Source organism: Octodon degus, unplaced genomic scaffold (assembly GCF_000260255.1).
Source record: "Octodon degus isolate 3935 unplaced genomic scaffold, OctDeg1.0 scaffold00009, whole genome shotgun sequence".
NCBI classification, from domain to species: domain Eukaryota; kingdom Metazoa; phylum Chordata; class Mammalia; order Rodentia; family Octodontidae; genus Octodon; species Octodon degus.
Window position 1 is genome coordinate 10821615 of NW_004524585.1, and position 18234 is coordinate 10839848.

Genomic DNA, 18234 nt, shown 5'->3' on the forward strand with positions numbered 1-18234 from the left:
AAGTAAATAAATAAATTAAAAAAAAAAAAAAAAGAAAGCTCTGCGAGGCCTGAACCTTGACAAGCTCTGCCCTGGGATTATATGGATGTGTTTCTGGGAGAACCCATCCTATGAAACAGAAAATATATTTTTGGATGGTTCTTCACATTTTGGGGGCCTAAAAACCTGATAAGAGCCATGTATCTTCTCCTGAAAGAGACAATTTCCTATAAAACTTTGCAAATTGGGGCCAGGGAGATGGCTCAGTGGAATAAACGCTTCCCAGGCAAGCGCAAGGGCCTGAGTTCATTCCCCGGTTCCGCAGGAAAAAAAAAAAAAAAAAAAAAAACTTTGCAAGTAATTCTAGGGGCGTTGTGGACCCTCTTCAAGGTTTCAGCATACCCTTAAGCTCTATGGTACTCAACTCTAAAGTACAGACTGACCTTTGCAACTCACTGTGAATTGTCCATAGACAATCCATCCATGTTGAGGGTATTACTAATATGAGCTTCTTGTAAACTTGGATAAGTTACCCTCAGGCACAAAGCATTATGCCCTCCCCAGTTGGGATGGAGATAAAGCCCAGCCTTCAGGCTGCCCTGAGCAGAGAGTTCCAGAGTCCACAGGCCAGGAAGATGTGGCCCTTCCCTCTCCCCTTGTGCCCAGCAGCACCTTACCTTTCCAGCCCCAATCACCTTCTCCGCAGCATAGACTGCCTGGCTACATCGAGGGCAGCGCTCAGAGCCTCCGATCTTCTGGGCAAACTTGGACGCATTGGGGTTAGTGGTGGGTCTGTGGCCAGGGGCCCTGCATTGGGAAGGGTGTGAGGTGAGGTGACTTTCACTCACAATACAGTGGGATGGCCCTGCAAAGGAACTACCCCACCTCTACTGTGCCAGAGCTGGGGCAGCTCTCCCAGCCAGACCCACAAAAGCTAGACCACTGGACTCCTGGGCCATCTCCCTCCATAACTATGGACAGACCAAAGCTCAGCACAATATCAGCTTCACTGAAGCAACACAGTTCTGGACTCATGTAACACCTCATTCATTAAAAATCACCCTCCTGCCTCCTCATTTCTGCAGCTGGTCTGCTATCAGATGCTTTCCAGAAGAAATGTGCTGACCAAACATTCCCAATGGGGCAGTAATCTTGGCTGAAACTAGGCAAGTGGCCCATCAATTCCATCCATCTCCCAGAGCCCAGGAGCTGGCCAGGCTTTCTGAGCCTTCTGCTGCTTAACAATAAGCATTTAAGAATGTTTCCAGTGGCCTGGGAGATAGCTCAGTAGAATAAGTGCTTTCCTGGCAAGTGCAAAGGCCTGAGTTCAATTCCTGGGTCCTCCAAAAAAAAAAAAAAAAAAGAATGTTTCTAGTGTGGGAGGTGGGAATTTAAGGAAGAGAAAACAAGGAAAGGTGGTAGACATTGTTGTACTCACTCCTCATGCTTGATGCCCAGGGATTCTCCCTTGTCAGTACTCAGCGTGCCTGCGCCCTGCCCATAGCCATAGCCTTTTGGCCCATACTTCTTGCTGTAGCAGGATTTGCAGTAAATCTCCTCTCCATGCACAGCCACAGTAGTGCTGTCCAGATTCTTCTTGCAGACCACTGTGGAGGGAACATTGGAACCGTGAGATGTAGCTGGGATGAGCAGCTTGTTCCCTGAGCGCCCTGCAGCTGGAGCTCTCCTAGCACCTTACATCTGCACTATCCTGACCTTGCAAAAGAAATTTAGAAATGGCATTCAGTTGGGTCGTCAGAGTTGGAGAACAGAGGGTAGGATCTGCATCCCTGATTCTAGGTGGCCAACCCCACTTCCAGGAATCTGTGGGTGTCTCCTTCAGTCCTCTGTGCCATCACCCCTTCCCAGGCTGTGGTATACCTCAGACTTCAGAGGCAAATGGCCTATGCTCATTCCAAGCCCCAGAATGCCAAATGAAGCTCTGTGCTCCATCCTTGAGAAAGAGACCCTATGTTCCAGTAGGAGGGGAGAAAACAGAAAGGAAGGAAAAAGGGTGGGTTCTTCCTGCCTCGAACAATGGAATTGACAAAAGGGGATCTGGGATGTGTGCTTGCCAATGGAAGTGAGAGGGGAGTGGAGTCATGCATCCTGAACAGTTTAGTGTGTGTTACGTTCCCAACTTGGTGAGCTTGCAGTGAGGTGCAGGTCACTTAATCATGACCAGATTTGAAGTTTCTTCCTCCTCCTTGCTCTTTCTCCTCCATGGTACATGGTATACTGGGAACCAGCCAGGAAGCCCCAAGCTACATCTGCAGCACTTTATTTTTTTCCCAGTTTTGAGATAGGATTTGACTAAGTTGTCTGGGCTGGCCTCAAGCTTCCAATCCTCTTTCTTTTTTTTTTTTTTTTTTTTTTCAGTATCAGGGATTGAACTCAGGACCCTGTGCTTGCCAGGCAAGTGCTTATTCTACTGAGCTATCTCCCCGGCCCTGATCCTCTTTTCTTAGGTTCCTTATTAGGTGGGATTATAGGTGTATAGCACCACATCCAGATGGTCATAGGATATCTAACTTTAGAAATCACTTGGCCATCAAGAGGAATGAGGCTGGACATGGGGAAGAATTTCCTGACTGCTGGGGGAAAGAGATGGGATGGGCAGATGAACAAGAAAAATGTGTGGGTCTCAGACATCTTCCTGCTGGTTTCAGGCGAGCAGTGCCAGATGTTGTGCACAGAAAGGTTAAGACAGAATCAAGTTCCAGTTCTCTCCCTTTCCCCAAGTGCGCCCTTGGGCTGTTGAGTTTGCCTTTCTAGCCTCCGTGCCCTCATTTGTAAATGCAATTAATAACATCTGCCCAAAAGAATCAAAGAAGAGCTCACATATGATGTACTTAGAAGTGTCCTGCACATAATAGGTGCATATGTATGTTTGCTACTTATATAATTTTTTTAAAAAATGTATTTGGTATATAGTCTCACTATACAGTTCTGACTCATAGTGATCCTCCTGTTTTCAGCCTCCCCAGCACTGGGATTACAGGCATGTGCCATGATGCCACCGTGCCTGGTCTCAGTGGCCAGATCAGCACGCCTGGGGGTGGGGTCAGTGCGGCATGTGGTGCTGGGGATTGAACCCCAGTCCCTACACTTGCCCAAGCAGGCGCTTAATCTGCTAAGCTATCTTGCTGGCCCTCTACTTTTATTAATATTAATAAAGTTATTACACCAGGGAAGGGGAGGGCAGGCCAGGCTTCAAGGGATCATATGCCAACTACTCTACAGAGACTCAAATTCACTCCATTTGTTTTGCTATCTTCCTGTATTCTCAATCTATGAGAGGTTCTGACATTCCTTAAAGTTCTATGATACTCCTTAAATATTTGAGTTCAGTGTGCCCAATTGGGCTATGTCCTCAAACACCTTCTTCGGAAGCTAGAATCCAGAGACATCAGGGAAAAAGCCACACCTCTTACTTCCCTCAGAGGATCTAGGCTAGCTCCTTGTAGCTGGGCATTCTCTTGCCTTTAAAGGGTCCTTGGCCGGCTCTTCTTCCCCTAAGCCCCAGGTTGGAGATTTCAGACTAAATAAGGACCCTCTTGTTCTGCCCTTGAGATCTCCACCCCATTCCAGCACTCCAGGTCACCCAAATAAGGAACCTCCCACCAGCTCCCCTGGGGTTTGGCTCCTGAGAGAGAGGGTGAGAGGATAAGAAGCCATTGGCTCCAACAGTCCCTTCTAGGGGTGCCAATATTCCCTTCTAGGGCAGGAAGTCAGGAATTAGCTTGCGATTGTTTCCCAAAAGGCCTAAATTAAACTGAGAATTCCAAGACCAAAGGAAAGGCAAAAAGATAAGAGTAGGGGGAGGGAAGGCCTCTTGACTAATAAGAGGCTCAGAAGCAGCCCAGAGGAGACATGGAGCCTGTAAGCTGACTCCCGCTGATGGGGCTTTGCTGGTCAGAGCCTTCCCACTCTCCTCTTCTGCCTTGGTTGCCATCAAGGCACAGTCCTGCCTTCTGTGACCCTCCTTCCAACTCCCACTGAGACCCTCTGTCCCTCTACCTCCATCGAAGTAATATAGTGGGGACTTCACTTCACTTGTAAAGTCCACCAAGGATTCAATCGAGGGGAATTTCAAATAAGTCCCTTCTTTGTGGAAGGCCTGAATATATGTCTAGCAAATTATGTTAAGAAAAAATCCCCCACACACACACAAAAAAGAAACTCCTTACAAACTCATCTGCTTGACAATGACTTGCTGAAGCCATTTTGGGGCTGGGGAGATGGCTCAGTGGAATAAGCGCTTTCCTGGCAAGTGCAAGGGCCTGAGTTCAATCCCAGGTTCCACCAAGAAAGAAGAAAAAGAACTAAGGGAGTGTGTTGTTGAGAAAATATACTTCAAATACAGAGACAAGGCAGCCCCTTCACTCCCTCAAAGAGTAGTATTTGTCTCTGCTTCTGGAAGGAAGGCTCAAAAGCTTTCCTCAAGCTCAAAGGCCTACAGAGAAAGCTTAAGCTCACAAAGTGAGCCAGAAACAGGCCAGGCAAGACCCTGATTCCTTATGTCCAGACTTTCCTGCAGGCCATGTCTCCTCTAGAGTAGGCAAAGCATTTCAGGCCCAGGGCCAATGGATAAAAACGTCATGACCTCGATGCTCAGTCTGAGGATTAAAGAGTATGCAAGGCCACTGAGGCTTTCCCTGTGCTCCTGACTCTGGTGAACAGCCTGGGGTCAGCCTGCAGCCTTCGGTTCCACTAGTCACCACCACAGGGACAGGACAGGAGGGCCCTGCTTTTCCCTAGGCTGGTTGCCCACCCTCACAGTGGCCCAGAGCCAGGCACAGCCTCAGAGCAGCTCCTTCAGTTGGGTCTCCCTCCCAGGCTCTGAGCTACCTGCTGACCGGAACTGGCTGCCCTACTAGACCACAGCATGTGCTGCAAGGCTGCTGGTCCAGGTTACAGAACTAAGGTAAACCCAGGGCAAGTGGTTTGTGCCTGACATTGCCTCTTACATTAACCCTATCTTCCTCTTGCCCCTCCCAGACCTTGGAAAGGAAATATGGGAGCCACACTAAGCTGAACCCAGATATGATCAGAAGAACCTCTTTTAAGGACCTAAAAGAGGGGCCAGGGAGATTGCTCAGTGGAATAAGTGCTTCCCTGGCAAGCACAAGGGCCTGAGTTCAATCCCCGGTTCTGCAAAAAAAAAAAAAAGAAAAGAAAAGAAAAGAAAAGAAAAAAAGAAAAAGAAAGAAAGGACTTAAAAGGGCTGGGCCAGCAAGGAGGGTCAACTCAGGTCTGGACCTTCAGAGAGAAAGTCCTTGGTTTCTGTGCGTTATCCTAAATTCAAGCTGGATGCATGACTCACCGGAATGAAAAAGAGAAACAAAGGTCCTTCCATGCCTCAGCAAGTCATTGTGGAGAAGCCATCACATGCTGGCACTGCTCCAAGCACTAGGAATGAGCGTGTAGGGTGACGTCCCGGTCTGCTGACACAGTTGGTACTACCTGGCCTGCTTGGAGATTTAATACCCCAGAACTGACCAGGTCCCAAGACCCCAGAGACTCATGCTGTTTCCTGGGGTGACAATTACATAACCACTCCCACAGTCTCCCCGGCCCCCTCAACTGCTTCTTATTCCCATTGCCATCTCAGCCTGCACTCCAGGCCCTGCTCCTTCCTTCCTGTGCTGCTCCCTGAATTCTTGACTTCCCTCCATGCCTGACTAACAGCTACTCCCCAGCAGGCATGCAGGCAGGCACTAGACCACAGCTGGGCCCCTTTAGCCTGTGGTTAAGCAACATTTGAGAGCAGAGAATGGTCCTTCTGACCCCAGCAGCCTGGACCCTCTTCCAGCCAGTGCCAACTCCTTCTCTTACTCCCTTTCAAAAAAGAAAGGGCTTGAAACTTCCTAAGTGATGAGCTGCAGATAACAAGACGCTGCTGTGCGCAGTGCCTTTTCAGGCTGGAAGCCAGAGAAGTTCCGTGGAAGCTTGTCCACTCCCCATTCATCAGAGGAGCCCTGGGACTGTCACTCCAAGCCCAGGGTGGTGTACAGACCCTATTGCCCCGGGCTGGCTGGCTTCAGAATAGCCTGCCTTGCAGGAGGTAGAGAGCTGGGGAACATCTGGTGAACAGGTGGCCTTGGGCCTATCTGGATCCTATTCTGGAGTTCAAACCACCTGGAAACAAAGGAACATCAGATCTCTTGACTGACCTCACAGGATGCAGGACAGGCACTATTTCCTAGATCTCCTACATGGGCTGGAACTGCAACCTATGAGAGCTTCTTTGTAACACATCAGCTTGCTGCAGACCCCTTAGCAATGAGCATATGTGTGCTTGTGAGCATGTGCAAACATGCGTATATACATGTGCATCCCAGGAAACCCAGACATCCCACTGCCTCCACCTGGCCTACCCCCAAGGAAACACCTCTTGCCTAGATGGCCTCCCTTCTAAGGAAGCCTTCGCTCTGATCACAATGAATAATCACTCCAGAATCTGAGGACAGGCTTCTCCAGTTGCCACCTCCTGGCCTGGGCACTAGCCAATGCAGCACCATAGCCAGGACCCCAGGTTCCACCTGACCGCTCCCAGCTGCTTGGCGTCTTGTGCTTGTGACTGCAGCAGCCCTCTTTCCAGAGAGGGAAGAGTGGAGAGCTGTGAACTCTGCACCTTCCTTTTCTCCTTGCAGCCGACAGTGGTGTGGAATGAGAGACTGCTGTTGGCCTGGATGGAGCCAAGGAAGGGCAGGCCTTGTTCCTCTCTCCATCTGACCTGCACTGTAAAGCTGTGGCCTCTGTTGCCTTTGAGCAAGGAATAATTTTGGTTTAAAGCTTGTTGAACTTTGGGCTAAAAGTGCCTTCCTTTGAAATCACAGGTCCACAACTCAGGGAGGGGATGGTGTAGTGGGGGAACCCAGTGGAAAGTTTTCCGAACCAAATCTTTCCAGCTTGGCTCTCAGCCCCTGCACACCCGCCACCCCCACCAGCTCGACAAATTCACCCCTCAGAAAGCAGCTTCTGAAGGGAACAAAGAGGCCCTTAAGTGTCTCTCTCCCCAGCTTGTGCCTCAGCCAAATGGCAAGCTAGTTACATCCCCTGGGACCAGTTGCCTGGGGTGCAGACAGGCCCGATGTTGGGGGCAGCAACAGGCTGCGTCCCTGTCCTCCTGGGAGCAAGAGCAGGCCCGGGCAGTACTCACTGCACAGGAAGCAGGACTTATGGAAGCTGCTGCCCTCGCACTGGACCTCTTCGGCAAAGTAAACTGTCTTCTGGCACACCCCACATTTCTTGCCTCCTCCCCAGTTTGGCATTCTGAAAAGGGACACAGAAATTGGAATTAAGTTCACACAAACACAGACTGGCTGTGACAGAGGCAGAGACGGGTACGGGGGAAGGCAGGGCTCCCGTGTAGACCACCAGCCCTGGTGGTCCACTCTCTACTCACTCTCAGCTTCCTTCAGCTGCTCATTGGGGATCCGTCCCCCAGTCTAATCTAGTTACCCAGCAGCTGCTTGGATCATCAGCCCCAAGCTAGGCATTCTGAAGAGTTCAACTGAGCACCTGACCCAGGATTTACAGGGAATGCCGTAGAGTGATGCTACCCAGCCCACTGCCGCTGCCGACATTGATGTGGCACACCTCACAAGGAGGATGGCACAAGATCTGACCAACCCAAGTTCCCAAGACACAAGTCCATCTGTGTCAGGTTCACACAGGGCAACACTCCTGCTGTTGAAAAGGGAGCATGGAGGTGGCAAAGGCATTAGGGAAAAGCAAGGGAACGATCACCCTCTAAGATGGGGGAAGGCCCATGCGGGGTGGAGGTCACCAGGCAATCTGCAGAGGTGCTAGCCAAGTTCCCTTCCTTAACTTGGGTGTTCGTCACATGCAGAGGTCCTTTGTAATTACTATTTGAACTCTATATGTAGGTCATATGCATTCTTCTCATGTTAAAATAAAGCTTTAAAAAAAAGATTTCAAGAAACACAGGAGGGGGCTGGTGAGATGGCTCAGTGGTCTAAAGCACCTACTTGGAACAAGCTGGGCTAAGCAAAAGCACAGGGACCGCGGTTCAATTCCCAGCACCACATGCCAGCCAGCCCCACCCCCCCGGTGGGCTGAACTGGCCACACTAAATAAATTAATTTAAAAAAAAAAGAAAGAAAGAAACACAGGAGGCAAGGCACCACTCCAGACTTTAGGGTACCTTAGGACTGGTTGAAGGGTTTTGCAATGCCAGCCCAGGTCTGATGAATCATTCTAAGATTGAGGTACCAGAATCAATTTTTAATAAAGCACCCAGATAAATTCAAAGCAGGTCGTCTGAACAAACTTAGTGATTCCTTATGCACTGGTTCAGAACTGGGGTCCTGATACCAGAAAGCCTGGTCCCATCTTGAGTCAACCACTCCCTGGCTGTGTGATGCTGGCTGGGCAAACTTTGATTTCTGTATCTGCGAAATGGAGCTGAAAATAGCAACTACTTCACAGAGTACTTCTGAGGGTTAAGTGGGGTATGGTACGTCAGAAGCCTGCAATACGGTGAATGCTTAGTAATCATTAACACATAAGTCAATAACTATAACACAGGTGATACCACAGGCCAGGGCCTGATTTGTCAAAAAAGCAGCAGAGAACATAAATGCTGCAGGAAAGAAAACAGAAAGTCTATAAAGTGATAGGATCCACTTCTCTCCTTCCTCTTCAATCGCCAACAGACTTATGAATGAAGAGGAAAGCAACCCTTCCAGTTCTTTCCACAGCTCATGCGAGGAAGGGTGCTACATGAGGCACAGCCAACAACAGAGGGCAGGAGGTGGATGCCATGGTGCCCCAGGACTTGGTGAGTGGGGGCATGCAGGGAGCTAGGAGAGGGGCTTGTTGCCTCACGAGGCAAAGAGGCCTAAGGAGAAATCTCCCCAGAGTAAAGGACATGTTCAAAACTGAGAGGTGGCATCCAGAGCCCAAGCCTCTGACGATATGACATGAGCTGGCAGCTGTGGGGTCAGCATCAGACACGTGTGGATGCTATACTGGAGAGCTTCCTGTCTGACGTGGGCCTCAGCACAGGAAGAGGCCAGGTTGGCCTCGCATCCAGGACCCCTGGCACACAGGTGTTCAGGAGATAGCTGAGCAGTGAGTGCAGGAGGCCTTGCTCCTGGGAGCCAGGTGTGCCTCTGCATTGTGGGACCTGGGAGAGAGAAGTGGTGAGCGTGTGCAGGTCGAGAGCAGGTGTAATGTAGAGTGCTTGCAATAGGGATGCCCTGCTTGCTGCCCGTTTCTGGGGCCACTTTCAAGCCAACGGGTGTCTTCAGCAAGATTTCATTGGAGCAGAGAAATACCTTTGCACTTCGTTTTAGAATGCAGAAGTTTCCTCCAGTCCCACCCTCTCCCTAGTCTCCTGCTGTCACTTGCATGAGGACCCATGTGTCAGTGGCCTTGGCCTCTCCTCCCAGCCCAGATTCATGACTCATGTGCAGTCGCAGGTGTCCTGTTCACACAGGAGCCCTCCCTCCTTTCTCCACCTTTTCTCCTGACTTCTGCATTTCCGCATGTGGCCAACATCTCCCTCATTAAGGAATCTCAGCTCAGCCCTCTTAGAACCTAGAAAGACTGTTTACCCAGCTGTGTCCCATTCTGCTCCCCCTTACCCACCACCCCAAAGCATGTCTTCTCCTCCCCATTCCTCCCTCATTGCCCTCTACTGCTTGATAGCCTCCCACCTTTACCCAGGGGCTGTGACAGCCTCTTGCTGAGGACTCTGCCATATTCTCCTTTCTTTTGAGCACTAGTCCCCTTTCAGCCATGACGCTGGCCTGGGCCTAAACCAGTCAGTCAAGGTTATGGGCTCCGAGGTGTGCAAGGCCAGCAGGATAGAAGGGACTTCTAAGAATGCAGGAATGGAAGAAAAATCATCCTGCCTTCTGGGAGAGTTCCTGGAGCAAGTACCTCCCACCGCAGGCAAAGAGAGACACACAGAGGGCTCTGGGGTTGCTGGTATGGCAGGGAGAGATAGGCAATCCTGGCATGAAGCTGATCAGCGAGAGACAAGGAAAACTGAGTCTTAGATGACAAGGGCTTGATTAACTTAAACCTAAATTTGATCTATCTCTAACCTATAGTTAGACAAAGCAACAAATTCCCTCTATGGTTCAGGCCTGTTACTTGTACCTTTTCATGGCCACACGGGGCCATGCAGAGTAGAGCCTGGCAGCCAGGCCTCTCTGGAAGATTCATTCTTGCACAGCTGCCAGATCTTCCTCAAGGAGCTCAGAACCCACCAGGGACATCACTGCCTACAGATAACCCCACTGCCCCCTGGTCCTTGCTTGCTTTCTGGGTGTCTGTTGTTCCTCCACCTCGGCTCCTAGGCTGTTGATTTCATACTTGTGTTCTGCCCCTGACTGCCCAGCTCAGGGTCAGGCAGGTAGAAGCCTGACGTCACATCCTGTACAGAGCAGGGGAGGCTACACTGAGGCTGAGTCCCACTGCCCTCCCCCTCAGGGTCTGGAGGGACCACTGTCCTTGTATGAGTCCAGTTCCTCCTTCCCAGATCCTGGGCTGATTGGCCAACTCACACACATCAGCCACAGACAGGTTTTCTCTAACCACAGGTGGCATCTCTTGCCTCCCCAGGTGACTTAGGGGTCAGTCTCCATTCCCAGCCTCTGATGTCCCAAGAACTTCAGGGCTAGCTGTCCTTGTGGAGCAGGCCATGGGGCTGCAGAACCACATGTGATGTGGAAAGCGATTGAACGGGAGCGGCAATGTCCGCATCTGCAGCCTGGCCATCAGCCACCACTCCCTCTACCCTACAGCAGGAGTCTCCACTCCACTCACGCAGCCACACCCTCCCAAGCTACTCAGTGCCATGTCCCTAGATCTAGGGACAGAGCCTGAGCCAGCTAAGCCAACTGCAGGGATCCTACCCCTGCTAGCAGCTGATTCAGGCATGGACAAGACCATGTCTGACCAGTGAGCTAGGAGAGCAGCTTTGCTTAGAAACTGTGAGGAAGTGCATTCTGTCACACAGGTTTTCTTCCACCTGTGAGGTGCCAGGACAGAAAAGCTACAGCCAAGACACTCAGACTGCCAGTAATGCCTAATATGCACCAATATGTCTGCATCATTCCATTTCACTCTCGTCTCCTGAAGGAGGTAAACATATCCCTATTTCACAGATAAGGAAAACAAGGCTCAGAGAGGTTAGGTAACTCACTTGTAGTCACACAGCTGGAAGAGCCAGAACTGGGTTCTGATGCAGGTGTCCTGAGTCCCAGTCACTATCTATGGGCCATGCTCCTTTAGAAATGGCTGCAGATGGCAGGGGCACAGTTCACTGAGGCTGCTTCTCTTCCTGGCCTTTCCATCCCCCTGAACCAGCAGGGGCACACTCATGCCCCTAGGGATGCCCTTAAGAGAGGAAAGTTCCTCAACCACGTGGTGGGGAGCTAGTTCCAAGCAGTGTTTTGTTCCCTGAAACAAAAGCGCTTCTCCCTCTGGGGGAGACCCAAAGCTCTGCACAAGCCTCCTCTTGTTCTCCCTGGCCCCATGTCAGAGGCCCACATCCAACAGGGCCCTGGGGAATCAGGGACATGGGCAGAGAGATGGGTGAAGCCCAAGGAGCTGTCAGTGGGCAAATCTGCTCAGGATGTTCCCTGGCTGGGTGGCTGTTCCTGTGAGCTTGATGTCTATCTGGTTAGGGGCCTCCTGTGGGAGCAAGGCAAGGTTCTGATGTGAAGCAGAGACACTGTATATCCAGGACGGGGTTCACAGCCCCTAAAGATGTGTTCCATGCTCCCTCTGCCAGATGAGGGCCTCTCCAGGGCACCTGCCCGTGGAGGAGAGTCCCAGCCACCCCTTTCCACTCCCTTCCACCTTGCCCCTTTTTTCCAACAGCCAAATTTTGGTTGTGGAGGGGCTGAACTACCTTAAAAGGACAGCTGTTTCTCGCTGTGGAGAGCCTACAGGGACTCTTCGCTCCCTCTCAATTGCCTTTGAAGCTCTAGGGGACAGAAGACCTGGGGGAGGCTGTGGCCAAAACCAGTTCCCAAGGTCATAGTGCAGGCTGTGCCATTTAGTGGGTAGGAAACAGGAGCTGAGGGCAAACAGGAGATGTACCCCCTGGCAGAGTAGTCTGAGGCAAAGGACTTTCTTGCTGTGCTAACTCTTACCTCTAAGATAGAGCACTGACTCCCAAAATCAGGCCCAAGGGTTGAGGGAGAACGTTAAGACAGCGATGGCACAAAGCCTGGCACACTTCAGGGGTCACACCTCTGAATACCTCCAGCAAAACGGTACAGCCAAGTGGTTGCAACACTACCTTGCCAGATGTGGGGCCAAGTGGTTACCCTCCTTCCTGCTAATCCACATCTGGAAGGAACAAGGCTCAAAAACAACAGGCCAAAGAGGGAACAGTAATTCCTGATTATCTGTCAGCCTAGCCAATGAGTCTAGAATGAGCTACTTAGCCTTCTCTGGCACTTACATCCCCTGGCTACCTGATACCACAAGCAGGGACCGAAGTCCTGGATCAGGCACTCTTCATATGGCTCTGGGCATTCAAAGTCATTTCTATCTTCTGTATCACTTATCTACAGCAGATTCCCTTCTGAGAATTACAGTCCCGCTGGGAACTGCTGTGTTCTGGTTTGTCCTACATCACTGTGTTGATAATCTCCATGGAGTACAATTTGAATGTTTTGCTGCAAGGCAGGAACTGTCCAGTTAGTTGTTTACCTGAAATGTCAGGGTCCTCAGCGCTAGATGGAGATTAGACATGACTGACCTCTTGTAACAAGCAACTAGCAAGGTCAGCTTCCTGGTCTAGTTGTCTCCTCAAGAACTGAGTCCATATCCTCAGTCTTGAGAAGTGAGATTCAAGATGGCAGCCCTTAACAGCTGCTGAGTAGGTAGCGGACACAAGGCACAAACTCTCAAGCTTACCCCAATCCCCTGGAAGTTGGCAGAGATGAGTCATCTTCAGTTCAAGTTAAGGAATCATCTCAGGGATATATAATCTTTAACCTGCCAGTGACAGAAAGAGGGCTCCCTCTCAAATCTTGACAAACTATTCCAATCTTTATTTTACCCATCTCACTCATTCCATTATTACTGGTTCCCTAAGGCCAAAGAGTAACTCATGATTTCAGGGCTTAGGTCTCCACCCTCTTGGTCCAGCAGAGACCTGTCAAGTGTTTATCTGGTTAGAAGTGTGCTGCCCAGTTACCTGAGCTGCTCATATCTGCCCCATACGCAGGGTGCTGTCATGTTTTCCAACCCCACAGCTCCTCCTCCTCCTCCTCTTCCTCCTCCACGCCTCCACATATCCACAGAACTACCAAGAATACAACAGAAGGAGGAGGCCACTGGTCTATAGTCCACAGAGCTGCTATCTTTGAGGTGAGGCCTGAGACCCCAGGAAATAGACGGTTCCTGAAGGTAATGGTCCCTAGTGTGTACATGTGGTGGCCAGCAGGGCAACATGACAGACTCAGCTTTGACTCCATAGTCCCAATACATGATTTCTCAGGAGAACTGCATATAACTCATCTCTCTGAAAAGTCAACCAGGACCACTGAACTAGAATTATTCTACTCAAGGCCCCAACTACCCCAGAACCTGACTGTAAGTAACTGTCAGGCCAGAAATTTCTTCCTTTCTCCAAGCCAGGACCTCTCTCTCTTTTCAAGTCCATTTGCCATTGTGGCTTCAGTAGGATTATGAGCTGCTGGAGGCAATGCTGTATTGGTCCAGTTCCCTATTTATCCCCTAATGCCTTTTACAGAAGTGAAAATGGAAGTCTATAAGGTTTTTTCTTTTTTGTTTGTTTGTTGTTTTGTTTTATGCAATGCTATGGATCAAGCCCAGGGCCTGGGACATACGAGGCATGTGCTCTACTACTGAGCCGTGCCTCTCCAGCTCTACGACTAAGTACTACGACACTGGTACAGGAAATCCTATATTAGTCAGGCTTTGCAGACTAATTAACACATTGGTTTTCTTTCTTTTTTTTTTTTTTTTTTTTTTTTTTTTGCTTTTGTCTGTATTGACTTCAACTTATAGTGGTAACAGTTGGATAAATCCATGTGTTGAACAAAAAGGCCTGAGTGATTGTTCTTGAGTAATTTTTTAAAAGTAAAAACAAATGAGCACTTAGGATCTATAAACACAGGTGGCTTGCAGTTGACATCTCAGGAAGCTTCAGCCCACGCCACCCCTGTGCAAAGAATTCCAGGCCTCTCCTGGAGTCCATCCTCCTCCCTCTCTCCCCCGAGATGGAGCTCCAGCTGTGACCCTTGTCACCATAGAGGAGTCAGACGCTGCTTCTGGTCTTTGGAAGCCCTGGAAATGCCAGAGTCTGGAAACACTTGCTGCCTCTGTATTTACACACTTTACCATACATGGGAATTACCCAACACTGGCGTCAGATAAATTCCTGGGAAGCTGCGTAGTACAAGCCACGTCATTACCATATAAATCCCTGACATCTGGAAACTGCAGACAAGGCTTGATCAGAGCTCAAGACCCCTCCCCTCTCTCCTTCCCCAAGTAGCTTTAATGTCTGCCTTCTCCCCCACCCCCAAAAGAAATCTGGCCAGGTTCCAGGCTTCTTTTCTTTCCTGAGAACTTGACCCCAAAACACAAACATCCATCAGATCTGGTGAAAGCATATTGAAATCCAACTTGTAGGGTCCCCTACCCCAACAGCCATGCAGCAAAGGGGACTTAAGAGCTCATGAGTGCTTAACCCAGAACCCAGATGGAACCCAGACTCCATCCACACTAAACCCAGCACAGCCATATCTGCCTTTAACTCATTTAAAAGCCACTGTGATGCATCTTGTAACACTGTGTCTCACAAAGCTGTTTCCCTAATGAGTTGAACTGGAAAGAATGTAGAGGAATAAAGAAAAATAACAGGTTGTGGAAACAGACTACATTAACTCAGCTCCACCAGGGAGGGCTACGATCCTGAGCAAGTTCCTTGTCTCCTCTGGGCCTCGGCTTCTTCATCTGTAAGAGGGCAAGCATCAGCACTTAACTCCTAAACTACCCAAGAGGATATAGTGAAACAGCACAGTCCTGGCCCACAGCAAGTGCAGAGATATCTGCTTACTATTATCTTAAGCAAAGGCCCGCTCCAACACTGTTCCTGTGTGGCTCACTGTGTGTTTGCTAACAAGTTTGCATAGCAGCACAGGGCTGAGCTGGAGGCCGAAGGTCTTTTTCTCACTAAATCTCAAACTGTTTCATACAAACCTCTGCAAAAAGTCCTCCAGCAAGCCAACTTCTCCTAAGGAACCAGGCTTACAAAGATACTTCAAACTGCACTGAACCCCCAGAATGTCTGTCTATTTGTTTTCCCCAGCAGGAAACCCACAATAAATAAAATGTTTGCCCCCACCCTGCGCTTGTCAGCGCTATCCCTAAAGAAAATGTGGAGATCCCCAGCTGGGCATCTTTGGCACAAAGCCCATTTCTACCCCATTTGTTCACCAAGTGTTTACAGATCTCCAACCACGTGTTGACACAACCTTCACAGGCTGCTACTCCAGCCCAGTGCAGACTGGCTGGCTCCCTGGCACACAAGTGCAATTATAAAATGCAACCTGCCTAGGCCAGGAAGATGGTCCTAGGGTGACCAGAGGCAAAGAGGGTGAGGTACCCTTGCTTTTTACATTTTCTTAGCAGGCTCTCCTCTTCTCCCCAGCATTCTCTCCAGACACTCCTCCACACAGGGCAGGAAGCCTTGGGGGCAGTTCTCCCAGGGTGCTCGGGTCCCCACCACACCCTCCGTAGGATAAACTTCCTTCCCCGCCTGACAGTTCCCACCCTTTAGATCCTCACCAAGGCAAAGGTCCTTCTTCACTGGTAGACTGAGAAGTGCCAAGCTGGATTCAGAACTAACAGGATAAGAAGCCCCTAAAAGCACCTGAGGGCTTGATCCAGTTTCTCCTGAGAAGGGTGGTCCTGGCTCTAGGATCTGGAAGCAGCAGCTGAGCAAAAGCAGGGAAAGCTTGGCACCCAGTCCCCAAATGCCACCTGCCTTTGGGATGACTGAGAGGCAGCTCCAGACAACTGGCTTCTGGGCGAGCGGACCAGACCATAGAAAGCTGTGCCCAAGTGCTACTGAAGACCTTTCGTAACACACACACCAAGGACCACCCCAAAAGAAACTGAAGCACTGAGAAGTTGTCACTTGTCCATGGTCACATGTGTATTAGGTGGCAAATCCAAGAGTCAGCACAGCCTGCCACCAAGATTCTAGGCTACCTCTTCAGGATAATCTTTCTATCAGAGCCCAGCAGGCTTCCTTGGTGCCACTGTGACAGTCTCCCAAGGCCCTGCTCTTAGCATTCATCACCAAGGGGGCACAGGGTGGGAGCTGGACCTCGACACTTCAGCATGGGAGGGCCAGTGCTCATATTATAGGCCTAGTTTGGACCCAAACTTGATTAGATCACAACCCAAGGATCAGAAAGGCACAGAATACACTCAGGCCTGTGCCACCCGACAAAATACCTCCCTCATGGGCTGCTTGTTGGACAGCATATAGCAACTTGCTTCAAAGTCCCAGAAATACTGCAATTTGCTTAAATGTGTTCAATATCAGCCCCTTTCTCGCTTGCCAGTTTTCAGGGACTGAGGCCACGAAACACTTTAGACTCTCTGCTTTCAGTCATTGGTCCCAACCTAGCACTGGATGGGGGAGGTGAAACCACGCAGCTTCTAGCTTCAAGAAGAAGGAAAACACCTGCTCTCAGGGCTACAGATGCCCCATCAGGCCCACGAAGCCTGATCTTTCCCCTGCACCACCCGCGGGCACTTTCTCCCAGAGGAGGAGGGGGAAGGAGGGGGTGGCACGGATGCCCTCATCCCTCAGCCCTACAATGAGCGTCAGTGGCCTGCAGAATCGCCCGATTGTTCTGCCCAACCTGCAGGCGGTGGAGAGAGCCGGGTCACCCTGGGTCAGGGGCACGCGGAAGCCAATTGTATCCAGGAAGCCCCTGAGTGCGGAGGAAACCGATGCCTCCCGGAAGAAGAAGCACCGCCTGGGCTAACTGTGGCCACTTCTCCCAATTCCTTGCTCCCGAAGGCCTATGGCTCACGTCACCGTTCTTCTAAACTTTGCTCACAGCTGCCAGAACCGCGGCGGGCAGAAAATACCGAGAGGTGCTGGGTGCGTCCCAGCCGCGGGCTGCTGCTGGGGACCTCACCAGGAGACGCTCGGGCTGGGACGCACTCACCTGGCAGCTGGTGGGCGGCAGTGAGAGGGACAGACGCAGTCGGAAGCGGTGGCTGGGTGCACCCTGCCTGCGCGCCGTTTTTGTTCCTCTCCCGGAAGGCGTGTCCTGAGCCACACCAACCAGTAGGCTTTGCACACTGCACCACGACCGGGCGGGCTGATGTCACGGCGCGAAGCCCCGTGGCGTTGCCCCCCCAGGACCCAGGCGGGGTTGGCTGGAGGCAGCAGGGGCAGGAGACGTCCGAAGGCGGAATCGCCGCGGTCCCACTGTGCGCTTGGCCCGCCAACACCCCAGTAGAACATCTTGAAGACACGAAGGTCCTCTCAGGGAATTCCCTGGGAGTCAGAAAGGCAGTTGTAACCTGAGACCTCTGACCCTGCCCCCCATAAACTTGGGCTCCTAGGGGAAAAGAGAGAGGCCTCGAATTTGCGTGTCCCCATTTTTACCGTGTAGGTTCTTAGCTCAGGTTTGCTGTCATTGACACAATCAAAGGAGGCCATTTAGCTTGGTAAAAAGGAAAAAGGAGATGGAAGGGTGTTTTTGCTTCAAAAAAAGCATGTCCAGAGATAAAGGTGTGTTGGAGCTCTTTATGAGAGAGGGAATACAGTGAGATCATAGGCACAGCAGGCTTGTTCCATCCTGTGCTGTCCTAGACCTCTTCCCAACCTGGACCCGGACCTCTCCCTTGCCCAAGGGAATGAAACTGGACGTGAGCTCCTGGGGCACCTGCAGATTCTGTCCACTCCTCAGCTGAGAGGTGGGCATAGCCAGTTGTGCCCCAGGGCTGAGGACGATTGGAGAAGTCTCCAAAGAGGAAAAATTTTAAAAAAAGTCTAACTATTAAAGTTCCATTCTGTGGTGCCAGCAGAGTGGGTGAATGGAAGGGGCATATCTTGGTCACCAGAGAAAAACAGGCCTTAAAGAGCCAGAGGCCCCTCCCCAATTCCCTACTCCCAGCAGCTCTTGGCTTCCTGTTATCTGAAAGGGGTGTAAGCCACAGTGGTACTGTGTGGGGTGCATTGCAGGTGGGGTACACTGA

At 50.7% G+C, this 18234-nt stretch overlaps 1 protein-coding gene across 1 annotated transcript in view; it reads right to left on the bottom strand.

Annotated features, from left to right (window-relative positions):
- The window catches only part of Csrp1 (cysteine and glycine rich protein 1), a 22783-nt gene extending 5490 nt beyond the window's left edge, over positions 1–17293 (bottom strand). The window contains exons 1-4 of the mRNA XM_023707421.1: positions 17196–17293; positions 7145–7257; positions 1418–1586; positions 657–786 (exon numbers count right to left, since the gene is read on the bottom strand). Coding sequence (XP_023563189.1) covers positions 657–786; positions 1418–1586; positions 7145–7256 — 411 coding nt within the window. The 5' untranslated portion in view covers position 7257; positions 17196–17293. The remainder of the gene's footprint in view (positions 1–656; positions 787–1417; positions 1587–7144; positions 7258–17195) is intronic.
- Between the last annotated feature and the right edge of the window lie 941 nt (positions 17294–18234).